This window comes from Daphnia pulicaria, chromosome 1, assembly GCF_021234035.1.
Source record: "Daphnia pulicaria isolate SC F1-1A chromosome 1, SC_F0-13Bv2, whole genome shotgun sequence".
Lineage (NCBI taxonomy): Eukaryota > Metazoa > Arthropoda > Branchiopoda > Diplostraca > Daphniidae > Daphnia > Daphnia pulicaria.
Window position 1 is genome coordinate 26,982,922 of NC_060913.1, and position 18,048 is coordinate 27,000,969.

General features: G+C 40.2%; 2 protein-coding genes across 2 annotated transcripts; one reads left to right on the forward strand and one right to left on the reverse strand.

The window, feature by feature from the left end:
• Positions 1 to 1,136: 1,136 nt before the first annotated feature.
• On the reverse strand, positions 1,137 to 13,594 carry LOC124314534 (dual specificity protein kinase zakA-like). The gene is made up of 10 exons (XM_046779733.1): positions 13,063 to 13,594; positions 12,683 to 12,970; positions 12,123 to 12,619; positions 11,943 to 12,067; positions 11,554 to 11,831; positions 10,997 to 11,469; positions 10,819 to 10,925; positions 10,501 to 10,757; positions 1,840 to 2,342; positions 1,137 to 1,718 (listed from the first exon to the last, which is right to left on the reverse strand). The coding sequence occupies exons 2-10, from the start codon at positions 12,925 to 12,927 to the stop codon at positions 1,597 to 1,599; spliced, it is 2,607 nt and encodes an 868-aa protein (XP_046635689.1). The 5' UTR covers positions 12,928 to 12,970; positions 13,063 to 13,594; the 3' UTR covers positions 1,137 to 1,596.
• A 317-nt stretch (positions 13,595 to 13,911) lies between these two features.
• On the forward strand, positions 13,912 to 17,832 carry LOC124320759 (semaphorin-5A-like). The gene is made up of 12 exons (XM_046783652.1): positions 13,912 to 14,032; positions 14,167 to 14,266; positions 14,849 to 14,997; positions 15,122 to 15,227; positions 15,304 to 15,828; positions 15,903 to 16,368; positions 16,459 to 16,675; positions 16,723 to 16,755; positions 17,008 to 17,048; positions 17,336 to 17,455; positions 17,531 to 17,731; positions 17,824 to 17,832. The coding sequence occupies exons 1-12, from the start codon at positions 13,912 to 13,914 to the stop codon at positions 17,830 to 17,832; spliced, it is 2,088 nt and encodes a 695-aa protein (XP_046639608.1).
• Positions 17,833 to 18,048: the final 216 nt, after the last annotated feature.

Here is an 18,048-nt window from a genome sequence, read left to right on the forward strand (position 1 = left end):
AAACGCCGGTGTGACAGCTCTCCATGCTCTCCACTCCATGCTGTTTTTGGCGGGTAAATAAAACTTGGAATATTACAAATGGAATGATTATAATTAATCTCAGTATCATCGCTAGAATAATGATTTGCGCTAGTTTCATTTCCGCGACCTGTTAATGCATTGTTTGCATTGAAATCTTTTGTGTATTTTTATTAACAATTAGAGTTTACCCACTTTCTCATTTTTCAACTTTTCTTACTTGTTTTGTTAATACCTTTCGTTACCGACTTTTTTTTAGGTAAACAGCATCCCGTTTGATTGGAGAAATTACCGATGTCAACCGACCGACCGACCAACTCACGGATCTCTCCCCCCTTTCTTTAAATATCCAAGTGTATGCCCATGCGAGTGTGGGTGTATTTACGAGGACCCCCTTTTTCCTACCCCGACTGGTGGATTCCACTTTTCAATGGATCAGGATGGAGCAACCTGCGGATGGATGCCTGACCGTATACTTCCCAGGCTTAAAGGTAGGAGAAAAACATCTCTATTCTTCCTTTTGGACTGTTTTGTAGTGTTGATTGTGAATCGTTAAGGGGTACGATTATTCCGTAGCTAGGCTGTTGACTATCGCAATGTTTTCTCTGGCCGTTTTTATTTACAAAGTCAGGGAAGCGACGTAGTCGATCGCGAGGGTTCATTAAATAACTCATTGGGAGGACGACTGCAGATCAGGAAATCATGCCCAGTTTTTTTTACCACATCCTCAAGTTTGTCTGTGGGTAAACAATGAAATTGAAAAAATAGTTTATTTAAAAGCAACAAGCTAAATGAAACTAGAAATGTTTATGACCAAGAGGGACCTTCCGCCACATCGGAACCTCCTCGTTTTATCCGATTAAATCTGTTGGTTTTCTCTTCGGTGATTTTGGATGATGAAATGAAACGAGCTTCAACATATTTTCTGGTGACATGTGACGTTGCTGCCATCAACTTTCACCCTCGCTCGTCTCAATTTTGTGTTTTACATACCAAGTGAAAATTAGTTTCCGCTTTTTCGTATTGATTGTCAATCTATTGGCCGTCTCATCCACTTTCTCTTCCAAACCTATCTGTTGCATTGAATGTCAATTTGTGTTCTATGTCTGGGTCTTGCTATCCACAAAATCTCATTTTATAACACAGCCGCTTTTCCGACATCTAGAAGAAAAAAAAAACATAATATTTCATCAGGTCTGGTTAAGCACCCAGCAAGAGAACTTAGCATCCAAATTTAAAGAACGACGTTCTCTTAGGCTAGTAAATTTTGCCCATTTTATTGCTCGACTGTCGTGTGCGGATTTAAATAGAAAGTCGGTTAAGATTCATCAGAATTTTCTAATTGGGAAACTGTGTCATGTCACTAGCCATCAGATTATTGTTGGATTTTTGGTCGTTTTTATTGGTTTTCCTTGTCTTCCTAATATTCCGTCAAGAGTGAAATGCTAAATCAGTTTTAATTTTATTTCATTTATCACTTTACAAGAATCCCAGAAGTTTCTGTGATTTATATGAATGCTCCAACAACGGTAGGGTGTAGACTCTTCTTGGTGGGGGTAGTACTGTAAGTAAGATGAATTACGGTGGACCAAATTTCATCTGCCTCAGTTCTTGTGTGACATCCGATGAAGAAATTCGTTTTCTTGGGTTGGGATGGATCATTTTCTTGATCAGTTCGCGACCGATTTCCCATTCTATTTCTGTAAAAATATTTAAATGTGCGATTAAGAAAGTAACATGATTTCATTCTATTAAAGGGGAAACCCCAAAATTTAAAATAAATAATTAAAATCGATATTTCTGCTATATGTAGCGACTTACTGTCTAGGTTGACCGGTTTGTCTCTGTATATGTTTGGCTCAGGAAGTCCCCCAAAAAGATGTCGTCCTTTTAAAAGATAGTAGCCGAAGACGAGTCCTTGGTTAAAGACGTCGCTTTTAATGGTTCCTCTTTGTTTTGCTTCAGTTCGACTAGTCTGTTGCTGGTTGTCGAGTATTTCCAGTATTTCCGGTGCAAGCCATCCTTCTGCCCCTCTAACTTTACTCACTGTGTAGGTTTCACTTTTACCTATTTGCTTGCTCAGTCCGAAATCGGCCCATTTCAATAAAACTTGTTTCGAGTTTTCCGGATTCACCCAGATGAGGATGTTTTTGGGAGTAATATCCCGATGGATTACTTTCTTTTCGTGAATGTATTCTAATCCAGTAGCTAACTGGAGAAGAACTGCTTTTTGTGAGGGCATTGGTCCTCGATATTTCTTGGCGGATTCATCACTAAAAAATAATTTATCCAGGGAAGCAGCGCACAATTCGATGGCGTAATACCTAAATAGTATAGCCGGTAACAAATGTCGTGTGTTTTCATATCAATTTGGAGTTTCTTATTTGATTTACCTGTTTTCCGAACCGCTTTCTGCGTGGAAAAGTTTGATAACGTTCGGATGATTGAGCATTTGCAACGCTTCTTCCTCTCGTTTGTTACTTTCGACTTTGGATAAAGGAATTTGTTTGACCGCCACTTGATTTTTGTTCCACTCGCCTTGGAAAACTATTCCATAACCTCCACTTCCCAAAATCTTGTTGACATCAATTTTGATTTGTTTCAAACTTGGAGTATTGTCATCTTTTGAACTGACCAATGGGTATTGTCTGCCCTTCGCCTTGAGTTGATTTTTTAAAATTAATTTTGAATAAATCTTTATATTGCTTTAATTACCCTGATTTGTTCTAATTCTTTAGCGACATCCGACGACGTCATTCTTTTTTCGGGATTGGGCTCCAAAATTTTCTTGATTAGTTCACGATTAGCGTAGTTCTTAATTTCTGAAGCCGCAAAAAAATGTTTTATTTTTTTTAAATTATAAATTGATATTAAAATGTCTAAATCAGTTTAGAAAGTCTGAATTACTTTGTAGATTGGCTGGTTCGTTTGCCATTATGTTAGAGGCTGCTTTAACAGAAGATCCGAAAAGATGTTCACCTCTCAACAGATAGTATCCGAACACAAGTCCTTGGGCGAAAACGTCACTCTTAACGGTTGGAAGCGTATCGAAATCTCCTTTGTCCAGTAACTTTAGTAATTCTGGCGCTAACCAGTCAAATACGCTATTATTATTTTTTATTTTTTCGTCTACTTTACTCAATCCGAATCCGGTCCATTTTATTAGGACTTCTTTGGTTGTTGAATTCATCCAGATGAGGACGTTTTGAGGCTTAATGTCCCGATGGATCAATCCCGTTTTGTGAATGTAGTCGAGTCCAATAGCCAATTGATAAAAGAAATCTTTTGCTGGGGGCATCAACTCGAGATATTTTGCGTGGTCGCCATTTTTCAGGAATACTTGGTCCAATGAGGCGCAACACAATTCTAGTGCATAATACCTAGAGATAATTTTTAATGGAAAGGAAACATTTAAAAAAAAACTTATTTCAAATATTCGTTGGCCGTGGCCATGTATTTGCTATTTTTGCCTGTATTCAGAGTCATTCTCAATGTGTAGAAATTTGACGACATTCGGATGGTCAAGTCTCTTCAATATCAGTTCTTCCTCTTGATTATATTTCTTGATTTTGTTTAATTTGATCAGTTTTACTGCCACCAATTTGTTATTCCACTCGCCACGAAAAATTTTACCGTAATCTCCTCTTCCCAAAATTGTATCTTTGTCGAGTTTGATTTCATTTGAACTTTGAGTTTTGACACTACACGACGGTTGATGAGGTCCTAAATAGTTTATTTTTTCTTTCTCCTGAAAATTGAATTTATTAAAAAATAAGTTTTCCTTATCAAAATATTTTCGATTAAACATCAACACTAGTTGTACCAAGATTTGTTTGAGCTGTTCAACGACATCTGACGAGGAAATTCGTTCCCCTGGATTCTTTTTTAACATTTTCGTGATAAGGTCACGCACTTTTTTCATCTGGATTTCTGTTTGAATAAATTAGAATTGTTTTTAACTTGTCAACTTAGCTCGTGCGATAAAATCTGACTTACTAAACAGATTAACGGATTCATTCTTTATAATGTTGGTTTTTATTTGCATTCGAGACCCAAAGAGATGAAGACCCTTCAACAGGAAATAGCCGAAGACCAGTCCTTCGGCAAAAACATCCGATTTGAATGTTCCTCTTTGTTTGACTTTAGTTTCATTAGCCTCTCCGTCATCCAGTAGTTTCAATATTTCCGGTGCCAGCCAGCTGGTTGTTCCTCTGATTCCACTCATGGAACAAGTTCCCCTTTCGTTGGCTTCTGTAATAGATTCAAATCCAGACCATTTCATCACGACTTCCTTGTTGACTGGATTCACCCAGATGAGGAAGTGTTCTGGTTTGATATTTCGATGGATTAGTTTCATTTGGTGAATGTACTCGAGTCCAATGGCCAATTGATGAAGAACTTCAATCTCCTGTGGCATCTGGCCACGATATTTTCGCGGGTCGTCATCTTTCAAAAATAATTGATCGAGTGAGGCTTCACATAATTCGAGAACGTAAAATCTGAAATGGAATATTAAAGCTGGAGGATTAATAATTGAAATCCTTTATGCCTTTATTTAACCGTTACCTGAAATATTCAACACTTTCTGAGTGCAATAATTTGATGACATTAGGGTGGTTAAGACTCTGCAAAGCCTTTAATTCACGTTCATTTCCTGAATTGAGACACTGATGAGGAACTCGCTTGACGGCCACTGGAATCCCACGCCATTTCCCTTCAAATACGGTGCCATAATCTCCCTCTCCTAAAACCTTGCGATGGTCGAATATTAATGTTGACATGTTGAACGAATTGATTGAATTGTCGGTTGTGATAATTCACGTAATTTTGGAGTGGAGCTTTTGGTGAACACAGTAATCTACTAGCACTTTATTTGAACAAACAAAAAGTCGCTTTCCTCAAGTTCGTTTTGAGTAATGATCGACCACTGGTCTACTGCCCCCCAGATGGGAAGGACATTTCTCATTTAAAGTTAAGAGAAATTAAACCACTCACAAAGGTGAATCATTTGAATGCAGTATATGATGCAAGGAACACGATGTGAAACCGTTGGATTTTTTTAAAAATCTGGCAATGTCAAAAACACGAAAGATAAATTTCACGTCTATCAAATGGAAACAATTCAACGTTATCTGCTCGAAAGCGACTCACCTTTGCAACATCTAAAAACATTTTCGGGAGTGATAACTTGCTTTGAAAATTTCTTTGTGTATTTTTGAACCATGTAGCCTATCAAGTAATCCCTCCGAACTATTGGGTTATCTTGATGACATTTTTGTGATAAGAGAAATACGATAATCAGCATTTTTCGGTGGAGGGGGATTCAACTGCTAATAGCAGTTAAATTAAAAGCTATTTGCTACATTCAGTTCCCAAAACTATGTTAACATCAACTTTAATTTCTTTCAAACTTCGGATATTATCATATGCCGTTGAGGTAGCAAATTAGTATGGCCCGTCCTGTGACTTAAAAGTATGATTTTAATTAAATTTTAATTGATTTTCAAAGAATACTTTCATTACCCTGATTTTTTCAACTTCTCAGCGACATCCGACGACGTCATTCTTATTTCGGGATTGGGCTCCAGTATTATCTTGATTAGGTCACGAATGACCTGGTTCTGGATTTCTGTGGATACAGAATCGTATTGATATTAGTTGATGTTAAAATGACAAAGTGAGTGATAAATCAGTGTAGAAAATCCCGAGTTACTTTGTAAATTGACTGGTTCGTTCGCCATTATGTTGGAGGCTGCTTTTACAGGAGACCCGAAAAGATGTTGGCCTCTCAACAGGTAATATCCAAACACGAGTCCTTGGGCAAAGACGTCACTCTTAACAGTTGGAAGAACATCGAAATCTCCTTTGTCCAGTAACTTTAGTAATTCTGGTGCTAACCAGTCCAATGTCGAATCATTTTTTTCAGTTTTGTTGCCCCCTTTACTAAGTCGTAATCCACCCCATTTCATCACGACTTCATTGGTTGTTGGATTCGTCCAGATGAGGACGTTTTGAGGCTTAATGTCCCGATGGATAAATCCCGTTTTGTGAATGTAGTCGAGTCCAATAGCCAATTGATAAAAGACTTCTTCCGCTGGAGGCATCGACTCGAGATATTTTGAATGGTCATCATTTTTCCAAAATAATTGTTCTAACGAGGCGGCACACAATTCTAGTGCATAATACCTAGAGATATTTTTTCAATCGAAAGAAACTTTTTTAAAAATTTATTTTTTATTCTTTTCGGCCGTGGGTAATATGCATTTGCTATTTTTACCTATATGCTAGGTCATCCTCGACGTGAAATAATTTCGTGACATTTGTATGGTCCAGTCTCTTCATTAACAGTTCTTCCTCTTGATTATATCGTCTGACTTTGCACAATTTTATTCGTTTGACAGCAACCTGCTTGTTATTCCACTCACTTTGAAAAACTTTACCGTAGTCACCTCTTCCTAATATTGTCCCTTTGTCAAGTTGAATGTTCAAATTTGTTTTTACAGCTAATGTGACACTCGCTTGAGGTTTTATTGTTGCGTAAGTTCGTTTGTCTTTTTCCTGAAAATTTGTTGAATTTATTTCCTGTAAGTTATATAATATTTTTGATTAAACATCCGGATTAGTTTACCAAGAATTGATTAAGCAGTTGAACGACATCGGACGAGGTAATTCGATCCTCTGGTTTTGTCGTCAACATTTTCTTGATTAGGGCACGTACATTTTCCGTTTCAATCTCTGTTGGCATCAATGAGAACTTTAGTTTATTTGTAAAACTGAGCCAGTTTATCACAAATCTATTTTACCACACAAATTAACGGGTGCGCTTTCGATTATGTTTGTCTGAATTTGCATTGGAGTTCCAAAGAGATGAAGACCCTTCAATAGAAAATATCCAAAGACGAGCCCTTCGGGAAAAACATCCGTTTTGACTGTCCCTCTTTGTTTCACTGCAGCTTTATTAGCCTCGTCCAATTGAAGTAATTTCAAAATTTCCGGTGCCAGCCAGTTGTAAGTTCCTCTAATTCCACTCATAGAATAAGTTCCCCTTTCGTTGACTTCTTTGTTCAATCCAAATCCAGACCATTTCATCAAGACTTGATCAGTTATTGGATTCACCCAGATGAGGACGTTTTCTGGTTTGATATTTCGATGGATTACTTTCATTTGGTGAATGTACTCGAGTCCAATGGCCAATTGATGAAGAACTTCAATCTCCTGTGGCATTGGGCCACGGTATTTTCGCGGGTCGCCATCTTTCAAAAATAATCTGTCGAGTGAGGCTTCGCATAATTCGAGAACGTAATGCCTGAAATGGAATAATATTCAAACAAACATTACAAATATTTCAGAAATATTTCTTTCATAAGGTAACTGGTAACGGTACTTGAAATCCTGATCACCGTCTGCGTGAAATAATTTGATGACATTAGGGTGATTGAGTTTCAGCAAAGCTCTTTCTTCCCGTTCGTTTGTAAAATTGTTCAATTGAAGTTTTCGCTTGACGGCCACTGGAATCCCATGCCACATTCCTTTGTAGACCAAGCCATGACCTCCCTCTCCTAAAATCTCGTGGCGGTCAAACATAAATATTTTCTGTTCCAACATGTTCAACGATTTCACTGAATGATCCTTTCAGGACTTGTTATTTCCTTCACTTGACTAATCGGTGGTGTTTTCAGTGAGCTGGATATTCCACCAATTCTTCATTTAATAAAAAAGTTCCTTCCTTGAACCTTGTTTTGAATCTTGGAGGGGACTGGTAGGAGTTCGTTTTTTTTTTACTTACTCCTCTACTAAGTTACTTGTTAGCAGAACTTGAACGGCGTGCGTGCCGGAGTCACGTAAATATGCTGCGCTGTTCGAATAGAAGAACAAAACGTAAAAACCATTTGAAATGTATGTGTTCTAAATTAGAGTGTACTTAGATAAAAGAAAAAAAAAACAAAGATCAGGTCTCGTTCGTTATCAGATTGAACGTTATCTCAAAAACCGCCACCCCAACCTAAGTGCAACATCTAAAAACCATTTTTGGACTAACTGACTTGATTGTCGATTCGGAGTGTCATTTTCTCATGACGGTTTCATCAAATAACGTTTACTCTAAAGTTCCTGACACCTAATGAATGAGATAAAGACAAACCAAAATAAAATACAATACCGAAGACTGGTCCTTGAACAAAGACGTCGCTCTTGGCTGTTCGCCTGTTCCTCTTTGATGTGTTGCTTGTTTCGTCTTGGTGTTTGCTTTCTTCTTAACCGGAGCCATTTTATCAAAGCTATTAAAAACATCTTTTCGTGTTTTATTCTTGGAGATGCGAATCATTATCACTTCCTCCTTTGAATTTCAGTCCCCAGCATTTGTTGTCAACGAGCTACAGTCTTTCGAGGTGTTCCAATCTTCCAATTTTCATGGTTTGGGACGTGAGGATCTTTGAGCTAAATAGCTTTTTGTTTTCTATTTGATTTAGATTAAAAGATCTTTCGAACCTGGAAAAAGGTCGTGTTCTTCTTTTCTTCTATTCTTCACACGCGAACGAGAGTCGTCTAGATCTGCTTTCATCATTGAACCATCTCTGATTCGTCTGTTCTTGTGTACATCCATGTGAACTCACTTGTTTGGATTCACGAGGACGTGGTTCCTTCCATCTCCCTCCAGTCTGGTCTTCACATAAGGTAAGACTCAACAACCGTCTCTCTTCTTTTATTGGGAGCTGATAGCTCTATGCATTTTTTTAACGAGAATGACTACGGTACAACGTGTATCATTTGACCTGACCATGACATTTTGTCGATTATGTCGAGTGATATTGTTTTATAGCGAATTGTTTTTACACTCATGTGTCAAAATAAGAGAAGAAGGGTTGGAAGAACATCGGGAAAATGAACGATTCAATTTCCAATCAACGTTGGCTGGAATTGGAATTTGCGAGGAAATGATTTCATTTGATTAAGGAATGGTTCTCGCTCAGTTTCGCCCAATCGTTTTACATATAAAAAATAATTGCTGATTACTCTATGGAAAATAGAGGAGTATTTAAGACGAGGAATCACAATGAACTAGGCGAATCAGAGTTCATTTTCTTTCACTTTCGTTGAACGACATGTTACGTCAGAAGGAAGCGATCCTTAATTTTATCTGTTTGGTTTCTCTTTTGTCACCAAGAATCAAATTGGTTCATGGCTATTATTCGTTTGTTCATGACCGTGTCTTCATCTTCAACCCATCTCATATCGTCTCATTTTTTTGTATTGCATTGTGAGTCTTTATCGTCGTTTTGCTTTCCGTAAATTCCAATATATTAGGGGGCAGTTCACTCGTGTTGTTCCCCACATCTTACCCATTACAACTCAAAAAAGGAAACCGGCTTAGGGTAAAGGGCAAGCACTAAACTAGTTAGGAAGAACGGTTAGTCATCAGCTCTGTCATAAATAACCTCTGTGTGGTTTTATTGTTGAGGTTATTTTTCTTCTCTTTATTTTCGTGTCAAGGACCGAATGCAAAGTCAAGTTTCTATTTTATTTTATTGGTTACTGGTTGCTCCACTGGAATATGCAATGGCATTTTTAAATTTAATAAAAAGCTTCTTATTCCCCCCAGGCCGTAGTTGATGATAATCTAGATAATAGATGAAGCATTTAAATCTTCGAATTTATGTTGGGCGAGTTAACCTCAGTCGGATTTGATATCTCTTAGATCTTTTACGACATCCGATGAAGAAATTCTTTCCTTTGGGTCGGGATGGATCATCTTCTTGATCAGTTCGCGACCGATTTCCCATTGTATTTCTGTAAAGATATTAAAATGTCCGATTCAGAAAGTAATATTATTTCATTCCATTAAGGGGAAAACTTAAACTTTTACATTAAATATTTAAAATCGATAGTTCAACTATGCAGCGACTTACTGTCTAGGTTAACCGGTTTGTCTCTATATATGTTTGACTCGGTAAGATTACCAAACAGATGACGTCCTTTTAAAAGATAATAGCCGAAGACGAGTCCTTGGTTGAAGACGTCGCTTTTAATAGTTCCTCTTTGTTTTGCTTGGCATTCAGTTAAATTAGCTTCTTCGTCGTCCATTAATTTCAATATTTCCGGTGGGAACCATTTATCCGACCCCTTGACATTCTTCGATAGAGAATAACTTCCATTTTCGTTGACTATTTTGCTCAAACCGAAGTCGGCCCATTTCATCAAAATATTTTCCCCAGTTGAATCGACGTGAATCAGAACATTTTGGGGTTTAATGTCGCGATGGATCAGACCTTTTTCGTGAATGTATTGGAGTCCTTCGGCCAATTGAAGGAGAACTTTAGAGTCTGGTGGCATTGGTCCTTGGTATTTTTGGGGTTCCTTCTCATTCGCAAATAATTCGTCCAGTGAAGCAGCGCACAATTCAATCACGTAATACCTAGAAATAGCCGTTAACAAGTGTCACTTGTTTATATTTTAAAAATGTACATTTTCTCATTTTATTAATACCTATTCTCCAAGTCGCTTTCTGTGTGGAAAAGTTTGATAACGTTCGGATGATTGAGCATTTGCAACGCTTCTTCTTCTCGTTTGTTACTTTCAACTTTGGATAAAGGAATTTGTTTGACGGCCATTTGATTGTTATTCCACTCGCCTTGGAAAACTATTCCATAACCTCCACTTCCCAAAATCTTGTTGACATCAATTTTGATTTGTTTCAAACTTGGAGTATTATCCCCCGTTGTCGAGGTGACCATCTTTTTCGCCTTAGGAAGATTATTTCAATTTCATTTTTATAATAATTCAAAATAACAGCACTTTGATTACTTTGATTTGTTCTAAGACTTCGGCGACATCCGACGACGTCATTCTTTTTTCCGGATTGGGTTCCAACATTTTCTTTATTAAGTCTTGAGTGGCCTGGTTCTCGAATCCTGTGCGAAAACGTATTTACATGAGCTGATTATGAAATGCATTAAATTTTGTTTTGTAAAATCCGAGTTACCTTGGAGGTTGACTGGTTCGTTTGTCATTATGTTAGAGGCTGCTTTAACAGGACACCCGAAAAGATGTTCACCTCTCAACAGGTAATATCCGAACACAAGTCCTTGGGCAAAGACGTCACTCTTGACTGTTGGAAACGTATCGAAATCTCCTTTGTCCAGTGTCTTCAGTAATTCTGGCGCTAACCATCCAAATGTCAAATTCCTGTTTTTAATATCGTCGTTCCCTTTACTAAGTCGTAATCCGCCCCATTTCATCAGGACTTGATTGGTTGTTGGATTCATCCAGATGAGGACGTTTTGAGGTTTTATGTCCCGATGGATCAATCCCTTTTCGTGAATGTAGTAGAGTCCAATAGCCAATTGATAGAGGACATCTTCCGCTGGGGGCATCGACTCGAGATATTTTGAATGGTCATCATCTTTCGAGAATAATTGGTCCAACGAGGCGGCACACAGTTCCATTGCATAATTCCTAGAAATTATAATTAACAAATGATATCTTTAAGACTTAATTCTTATTTTGCTGGCCATGTAAGTCTGTCGACTTTAAATTTGCCTATATGTTGAGTCATCCTCAACGTGCAACAGTTTGACGACATTCGGATGGTCAAGTCTCAGTAATGTCAGTTCGTCTTCTTGTTTTTGTGTTTTCATTTCCGATAATTTGATTTGCTTGACAGCCACCCGTTTGCTATTCCATTCGCCTAGAAAAACGTCGCCGTAATCTCCGTTTCCTAAAATGGTCTCTTTGTCCAATTTGATTTCATTCGATTTTTCGGGTGGTGGTCTGTCATCGAATAAACTACACCGAATTATACCAACCACTTCGTCGTCCTGAAAATTAGTGTGGGTTGTTTAAATTAATTTTCTCTTGTTCTTTTCTTATTGTTATTAGTGATCAAACATAAATGGACTAGTTACATCAAGATTCAAACTGGCCATTACCTTGAACGGTCCACGTCCGATATTTTCGAGTTGCTGAACGACATCTGACGAAGTAATTCGATCTTCTGGGTTCGCTGTCAACATTTTCTCGATCAGGGCACGTACAGCAGGTTTCACCTGGATTTCTTTTGACATCAATTAGATTTATTAATTGAGGTCATGTATTAAGACCCGACTTACTAGGCAGATTCACGGGAGCATTCTTGATGATGTTGTATTGAATTTGATAACGGGATCCGTATAGATGCCTCCCGCCCAATAAATAATAGCCGAAGACCAGTCCTTCCGCAAAAACATCCGATTGGATTGTCCATGTTTGCTGGACAAAATTAGCGTCTTCCTCTTTAAGTAATTTTATTGTTTCCGGTGCCAGCCAGTTGTACGTTCCTTTGATTCCACTCATGGAACACGTTCCCGTTTCGTTGACTAGTTTGCTCGTTTCAAGCCCGGACCATTTCATCAAAACTTGATCAGTTTGTGGGTTCACCCAGATGAGGACGTTTTCTGGTTTAATATCCCGATGGATTAGTTTCATTTGGTGGATGTACTCGAGTCCTTCGGCTAATTGTTTGATGATTTCATACTCCGGTGGCATTGGGCCACGATATTTTCGCGGGTCGCACTCTTTCAAAAATAATCTGTCGAGTGAGGCTTCACATAATTCGAGAACGTAATGCCTGAAATGGAACACTTGTCAGTTATCATTTTAGAAAGTATAGCTCTTATTATGTAAAAATTACTTGAAATGTTCGTCGCTGTCTATGTGAAATAATTTGATGACATTTCGATGATTGAGTTTCAGTAAAGTTGATTTCTTCCGTTCCTTTGTTAAATTGTTAGGAACTCGCTTGACGGCCACTGGAATCCCACGCCATTGCCCTTCAAATACGGTGCCATATGCTCCTCCGTGTGCCAAAATCTTGGTACGGTCCAACGATCGAACGGTCAGTTTCAACTGCCGAAATTTGTCGCGTAATTTCAACATGATTCGAGTGATTTTCTGACTTTGTGTAATCCTTCACTCTTGACTGGTGATTTTGGTAAAATTTTATTCTACTTTTTCTTTGTTATTTAAAAAGTCGCTTTCCTTGATTCTGGTTTTAAATTAAAATTGACTTACTGTTCAAAAATAGGCAAGAAATCCACTACGTTAATTGTTATTCAAGAGAATTCAAACAGCTCGCGAGTGCGAATCTCCTAATAGTTCATATGATGTCTGATCGTCTTCGGTATTGTATTCGCGCATCGTCTTTCTCCTTCCACTTGTGGATGCGATGGAATTTTAATCTTTGACACACGACACATGTTGCGACGTTGAGACACTTGAGAGAATGGCTCGGCTCTTAAATATCGAGTTAAAGGAAGTCAGCCCAATCCAACGGGAAATTGTAGCACTGAAAACTGTATAGGTGTCACATTCGCCTCTCTACACCACTCGCCACTTTGTGCTCGTTCAGGACTGTTACTGATGCCAGTTCAACTTCAAATCTATCGCCCTGCAGTTCTGAGTTTTTCTGGCTAGTCGTTTGTCAAATGCAACGGTGAAACAACAACCCCCGATTATCAACCGCAACCATCCGAACTTGCGCCTTTTTCCTACTTGTTTGAAATCAATCGAGTCTGGCGAACCACGTCAATTTTAATCTTCCAAAAGCGGTTGGTTTCTGGAAACGTTTCCGTTTGCCTTTTGTTTTTCTTTGTCTTTTTGATTTGGTAAAATTTTGAATTTTCTGTAATGTGATCTCATAACCGTGTTGTTATGTCGAATTAGGTTAGATGCAGGATGTTAATCTGATAAGATCCATTTTGGCTTTTTTTTTTATTGTTTGAAAATTGAATTTCACTTTGCTTATTTTCATTGCTAATTTTTATCATAAATTGAATTTGATTAGTCCATTGACCGACTAAATAAGAAAACCTTTATTTGCAGGTGTCCCCAACGGCTCAACTGGATAACCTGTGACGGACGATGGGAAATTTCAAAGCGGCGGCCTTGGCTGTGGCGACCATCCTCGGCGTCTCTTCATTTGCTTCCCAACACCACGGACCGAGCCCCGATTTACCCGATTTCCGGCAACCCAACGATAGCGGTAAGTTGGAAGTTCTATCGAAATTGTGTCGGTGCAAGAATTCAATTTGATAGTCATCGTTCTGCCCATTTCGACTTGGCTGTGTACGTTAAGATGTTGACTGACTTTTTCATTGTTGCACATTGCCTATCCAGTTTTGGAAGAGTCGATGGTCAGGTTCAACCACAGCGTCGCCCGCAATTTTTCTTCGCTGGTGTTTGACGTGACGCGAGGGCAACTTATCGTGGCCGCAAGGTAAAACACAATTTTCCTAAGGGTATCAATTTCTGTTTTAGTCTAGATCGCCAATTCTTTTTAATTTTTATGGACGATGGATTGGGTTATTGTTCGCATCCTGCTATTCGATTCCCCACCATATAATTTGTAACTTGCGAAACATGTTTCGTTCGTTAGGCAAAACAGGCATTCATGGAGGGATCAAAGTCGACTGGTAGTGTCGGGTTGGGCGACGATACAAAGGGCTCGACGGAATGGGATGCCAACAAAAAAGAACGTGAGCAGGACAAGTGGGCGAAATAGGAATTAAAGGGAAAAGGCGATCGACTGGTGTCCAGTTTGTCGTTTCATTGGATGTTTCGATCGATCCTTTCCAAACTTGAAGAATCCGTCAATTGTCTTCTATCAAAGTGATAGAATGTGGATGTAGAATATCAAAGTGGCAAATGTGGAAAAATTTCTCATTAGCCCAGTCTATAGGTTTGATGGATTGATGTTATTTTGAAAAATTCGACTTGAATATTCCACAAGAAGAAACATCATTTTGGCCTGTATTAAAAAAAAATATCGGCAACTTTTATTTTCAATCACGACCGACAGGGACTATCTATTCCGCTTGAGCTTGGACGGATTGGCTCTCTTGGAAGAATCGCGCTGGCCAGCCGATGACAAAGCGGTCGACGACTGCCAAAAAAACGACCAACGGGAAGACGACTGTCACAACTTCATCCGCGTTCTGCACGTCCACGGTATTCACATTCTTTCCGGACTCTTTTTATTTCTCTCGTTTGATGAAATTCCAAACTCTCCGACCGAAATAATTATAAATAACCGCAACAAATTTTGTTTTTCATTCTGCGTCTATTCATTCAGGTGATCGACTTCTGGCGTGCGGGACCAACGCCTTCACTCCTCGCTGCTCCTGGCGTCCGCTCAAGGCCATCAACAACATCTCGGAATGTTTTCCGTGCCTTGCCAGGTAGGAAATCCTGCAGCATTTATGGCCACTCTCAAATCAATTCATTTTTCCTCTTCGTTTGATGGACGTGCTATAGGTGTCCGCACAGCCCTCACAGTCACATGAGCAGTTTACTGTCGAGTGGACCGGCTGGCACTGCCGATTTGTTTATCGGTTCGCCGACAGACTTGTCCAGCCAGGAGGTGGCCATCTTCCGGCTGCCTTTGAATTCGTCCGTTTCCAGCACATCGGCTGACAGTTTCATTGCCGGCCCGCAGCTTGGGCATTTGAGGACGTTGCCAAACAACGTCAACTGGCTGAACGCTGCCGAATTTGTGGCGTTGGTGGAAGTGGACCAGTTTGTCTTTTTCTTTTTCCGAGAGGTGGCCGTCGAGGTCAGCAACTGCGGCAAGGCCGTTTACTCCCGTGTGGCCCGGGTCTGCAAGAACGACATGGGCGGTGGCCAGCAGCAGTTGCTCAAAGACAGTACGTGGACGACCTTTGTCAAAGCCCGGCTCAATTGCTCAGTGCCGGCCGAGTCTCCGTTCTACTACGACCACATTCAGAGCGTCGCCTACGTGGAAGAGGAGCGGCTCTTTTACGCCGCCTTCACAACAGCCGAGTTAATAATCACACGTCATTTTTTCTATCAAATTTGACTTAATCTTGTTTTTCAAATTTCCCGCTCTAATGTAGAAATTCAATTGCTGGATCGGCCGTTTGTTCCTTCACGCTGGATTCGATACAAGAATCGTTCGCCGGTCCGTTCAAAATCCAGTCGAGTCCCAATTCGACCTGGGAGAGTGTCAACTCGACTCACGCCCACTCGCATTGCAATTCTGTTGACCCGAGCAGTTCCTTGCTGGAAGCTGCTGGAAAGTATCAGCTGTCGGATCGCGCTGTCCCATCTCGATCCGGCAAAGGACCACTGATCCAGCTCGATTCGGGACGATTTAACCACATTGCCGTCGACGTGGTTGCCACTAAAAATCATTCGTCCATTCACGTCCTCTACGTGGCATCTCGAGACGGTCTCGTTCGCAAATATTCCGTCTTTCCCGGGACTCAGGAACGCTGTCTGGTCGAAATTGTCGATCCTTTTGCCCGGTTGAGCCAACCGGCTGACCGCCAGATCAAAACGATGCAATTCCTCAAAGTGCAGGTATGTCGCCGGCCCCTGTGAAATTAACGTTCCGATTAGGTGACTCATCCTTATTGCTCCTTTTATTGTTTCTCCCGTTGTACTGGACAGAACGCGCTGTACATTGGAACGGAAAACGAGGTGATCCGACTGGCCAGTCAACGATGCAAGCGATTCGCCAACAGGACGCAGTGTCTCGATTTCGTGGATCCTTATTGCGGATGGCAGTCGCAACTGGGCGAGTGTTCGCCTCCACCCGACAACAATCCGCACGCCTCCTGTTGGGAGCAGCAAACCCTCACCACCTGCCCCACATTCATCACTCCAGGTGAATAATTAACTTTTTTTTTTCCTATAATTGTTTCATCTTCTTAGCAGTGCGTCTGCCCATCTTGGTGATGTACATTGGTAAATATTTAGCCACCACTTGAATTCGTCTGATGAGCAGAAAAACAAAAGAACAACGAAAATAAAACGTCGATCCATCCGGTATATGTGAAAGCGGATGATTCGTTTATTTTGTGCTGTCACTGTGGAGATTTCGCGAATCGGTTGCATTATTATTATCTCAATAGGAAATCTGTTTGGTTTCGCTCATTTGATCACTTTTTTTCATTTGTGACGGATTAAATTCTGATTTTGTTTTTGGTTTTTTAACAGAAGAAAAAGGCGTCAACGGCGAATCTTCTACGATTGTCGGAGTAAGTTGTCTTTTGTTAGACTTTTGTCAGAACATCTCGAAAATGGTTTATTCTTGTTTGACCTCACTCGACGGATTGTGACGTTGATTGGCCCAACTTATTCTCTTCCGCTCATTCCTATCCTCTCTTGACGGTTAAAGAACGGGCCAGCTTTTCTTGTTGGAGGGGATGAGATGTTAGATTAATAATTCAATGATGGGACCTCTGACTTTGCACCACTTTGAGATAATTCGGCATATTTTGTGGTAATCATTTTGATTGATTGAATTTTTCTAAAACCCAAAAAGGGCGAAGGCGTTTGTGGCTGCAATGAGAGTTCCATCATCGCCAAACTGGCCGAGCAAGTCAAACAGGGAGCACCGGGTCCGCCGGGCGTCGACGGCAAACCTGGCATGACGGGCATTCCGGTAATATTATTCAAGAGGGAATGAAATTTATTTTTAAATTTAATCATCTTTTGGTTTTTTGGGTCGCCTGTGTAGGGAGCTCAAGGTCAGACGGGACCGACTGGACCTGAAGGCCCAGCTGGAGAGAAAGGAGAACGCGGCGATTCCGGCCCAATTGGCAAAGAAGGGCCTTCTGGACCCAAAGGCGAGCCCGGTCGTGATGGATCACCTGGTGATCTAGGAAAACCTGGACAGCCTGGACCACCGGGTGTGTCCAGCGGACCACTGGTCCTCGAAGTGAGTTATTCTCTCCTTTCCTTTTTCTCTCACTCAGTGTGTCATTCATTCATCATCACTTGTCCATTTGATTAACATTAATATTATTCAAGACGGAATGACATTTTTCTTATAAAAACAAACAAATGTTTAATCATCTTTTTAATTTTTGCTTTCGCCTGTATAGGGAGCTCAAGGTCAGATGGGACTGACTGGACCTGAAGGCCCAGCTGGAGAGAAAGGAGAACGCGGCGATTCCGGGCCGGTTGGCAAAGAATGGCCTTCCGGACCTAAAGGCGAGCCCGGTCGAGATGGATCAGCCGGTGATCTAGGAAAAC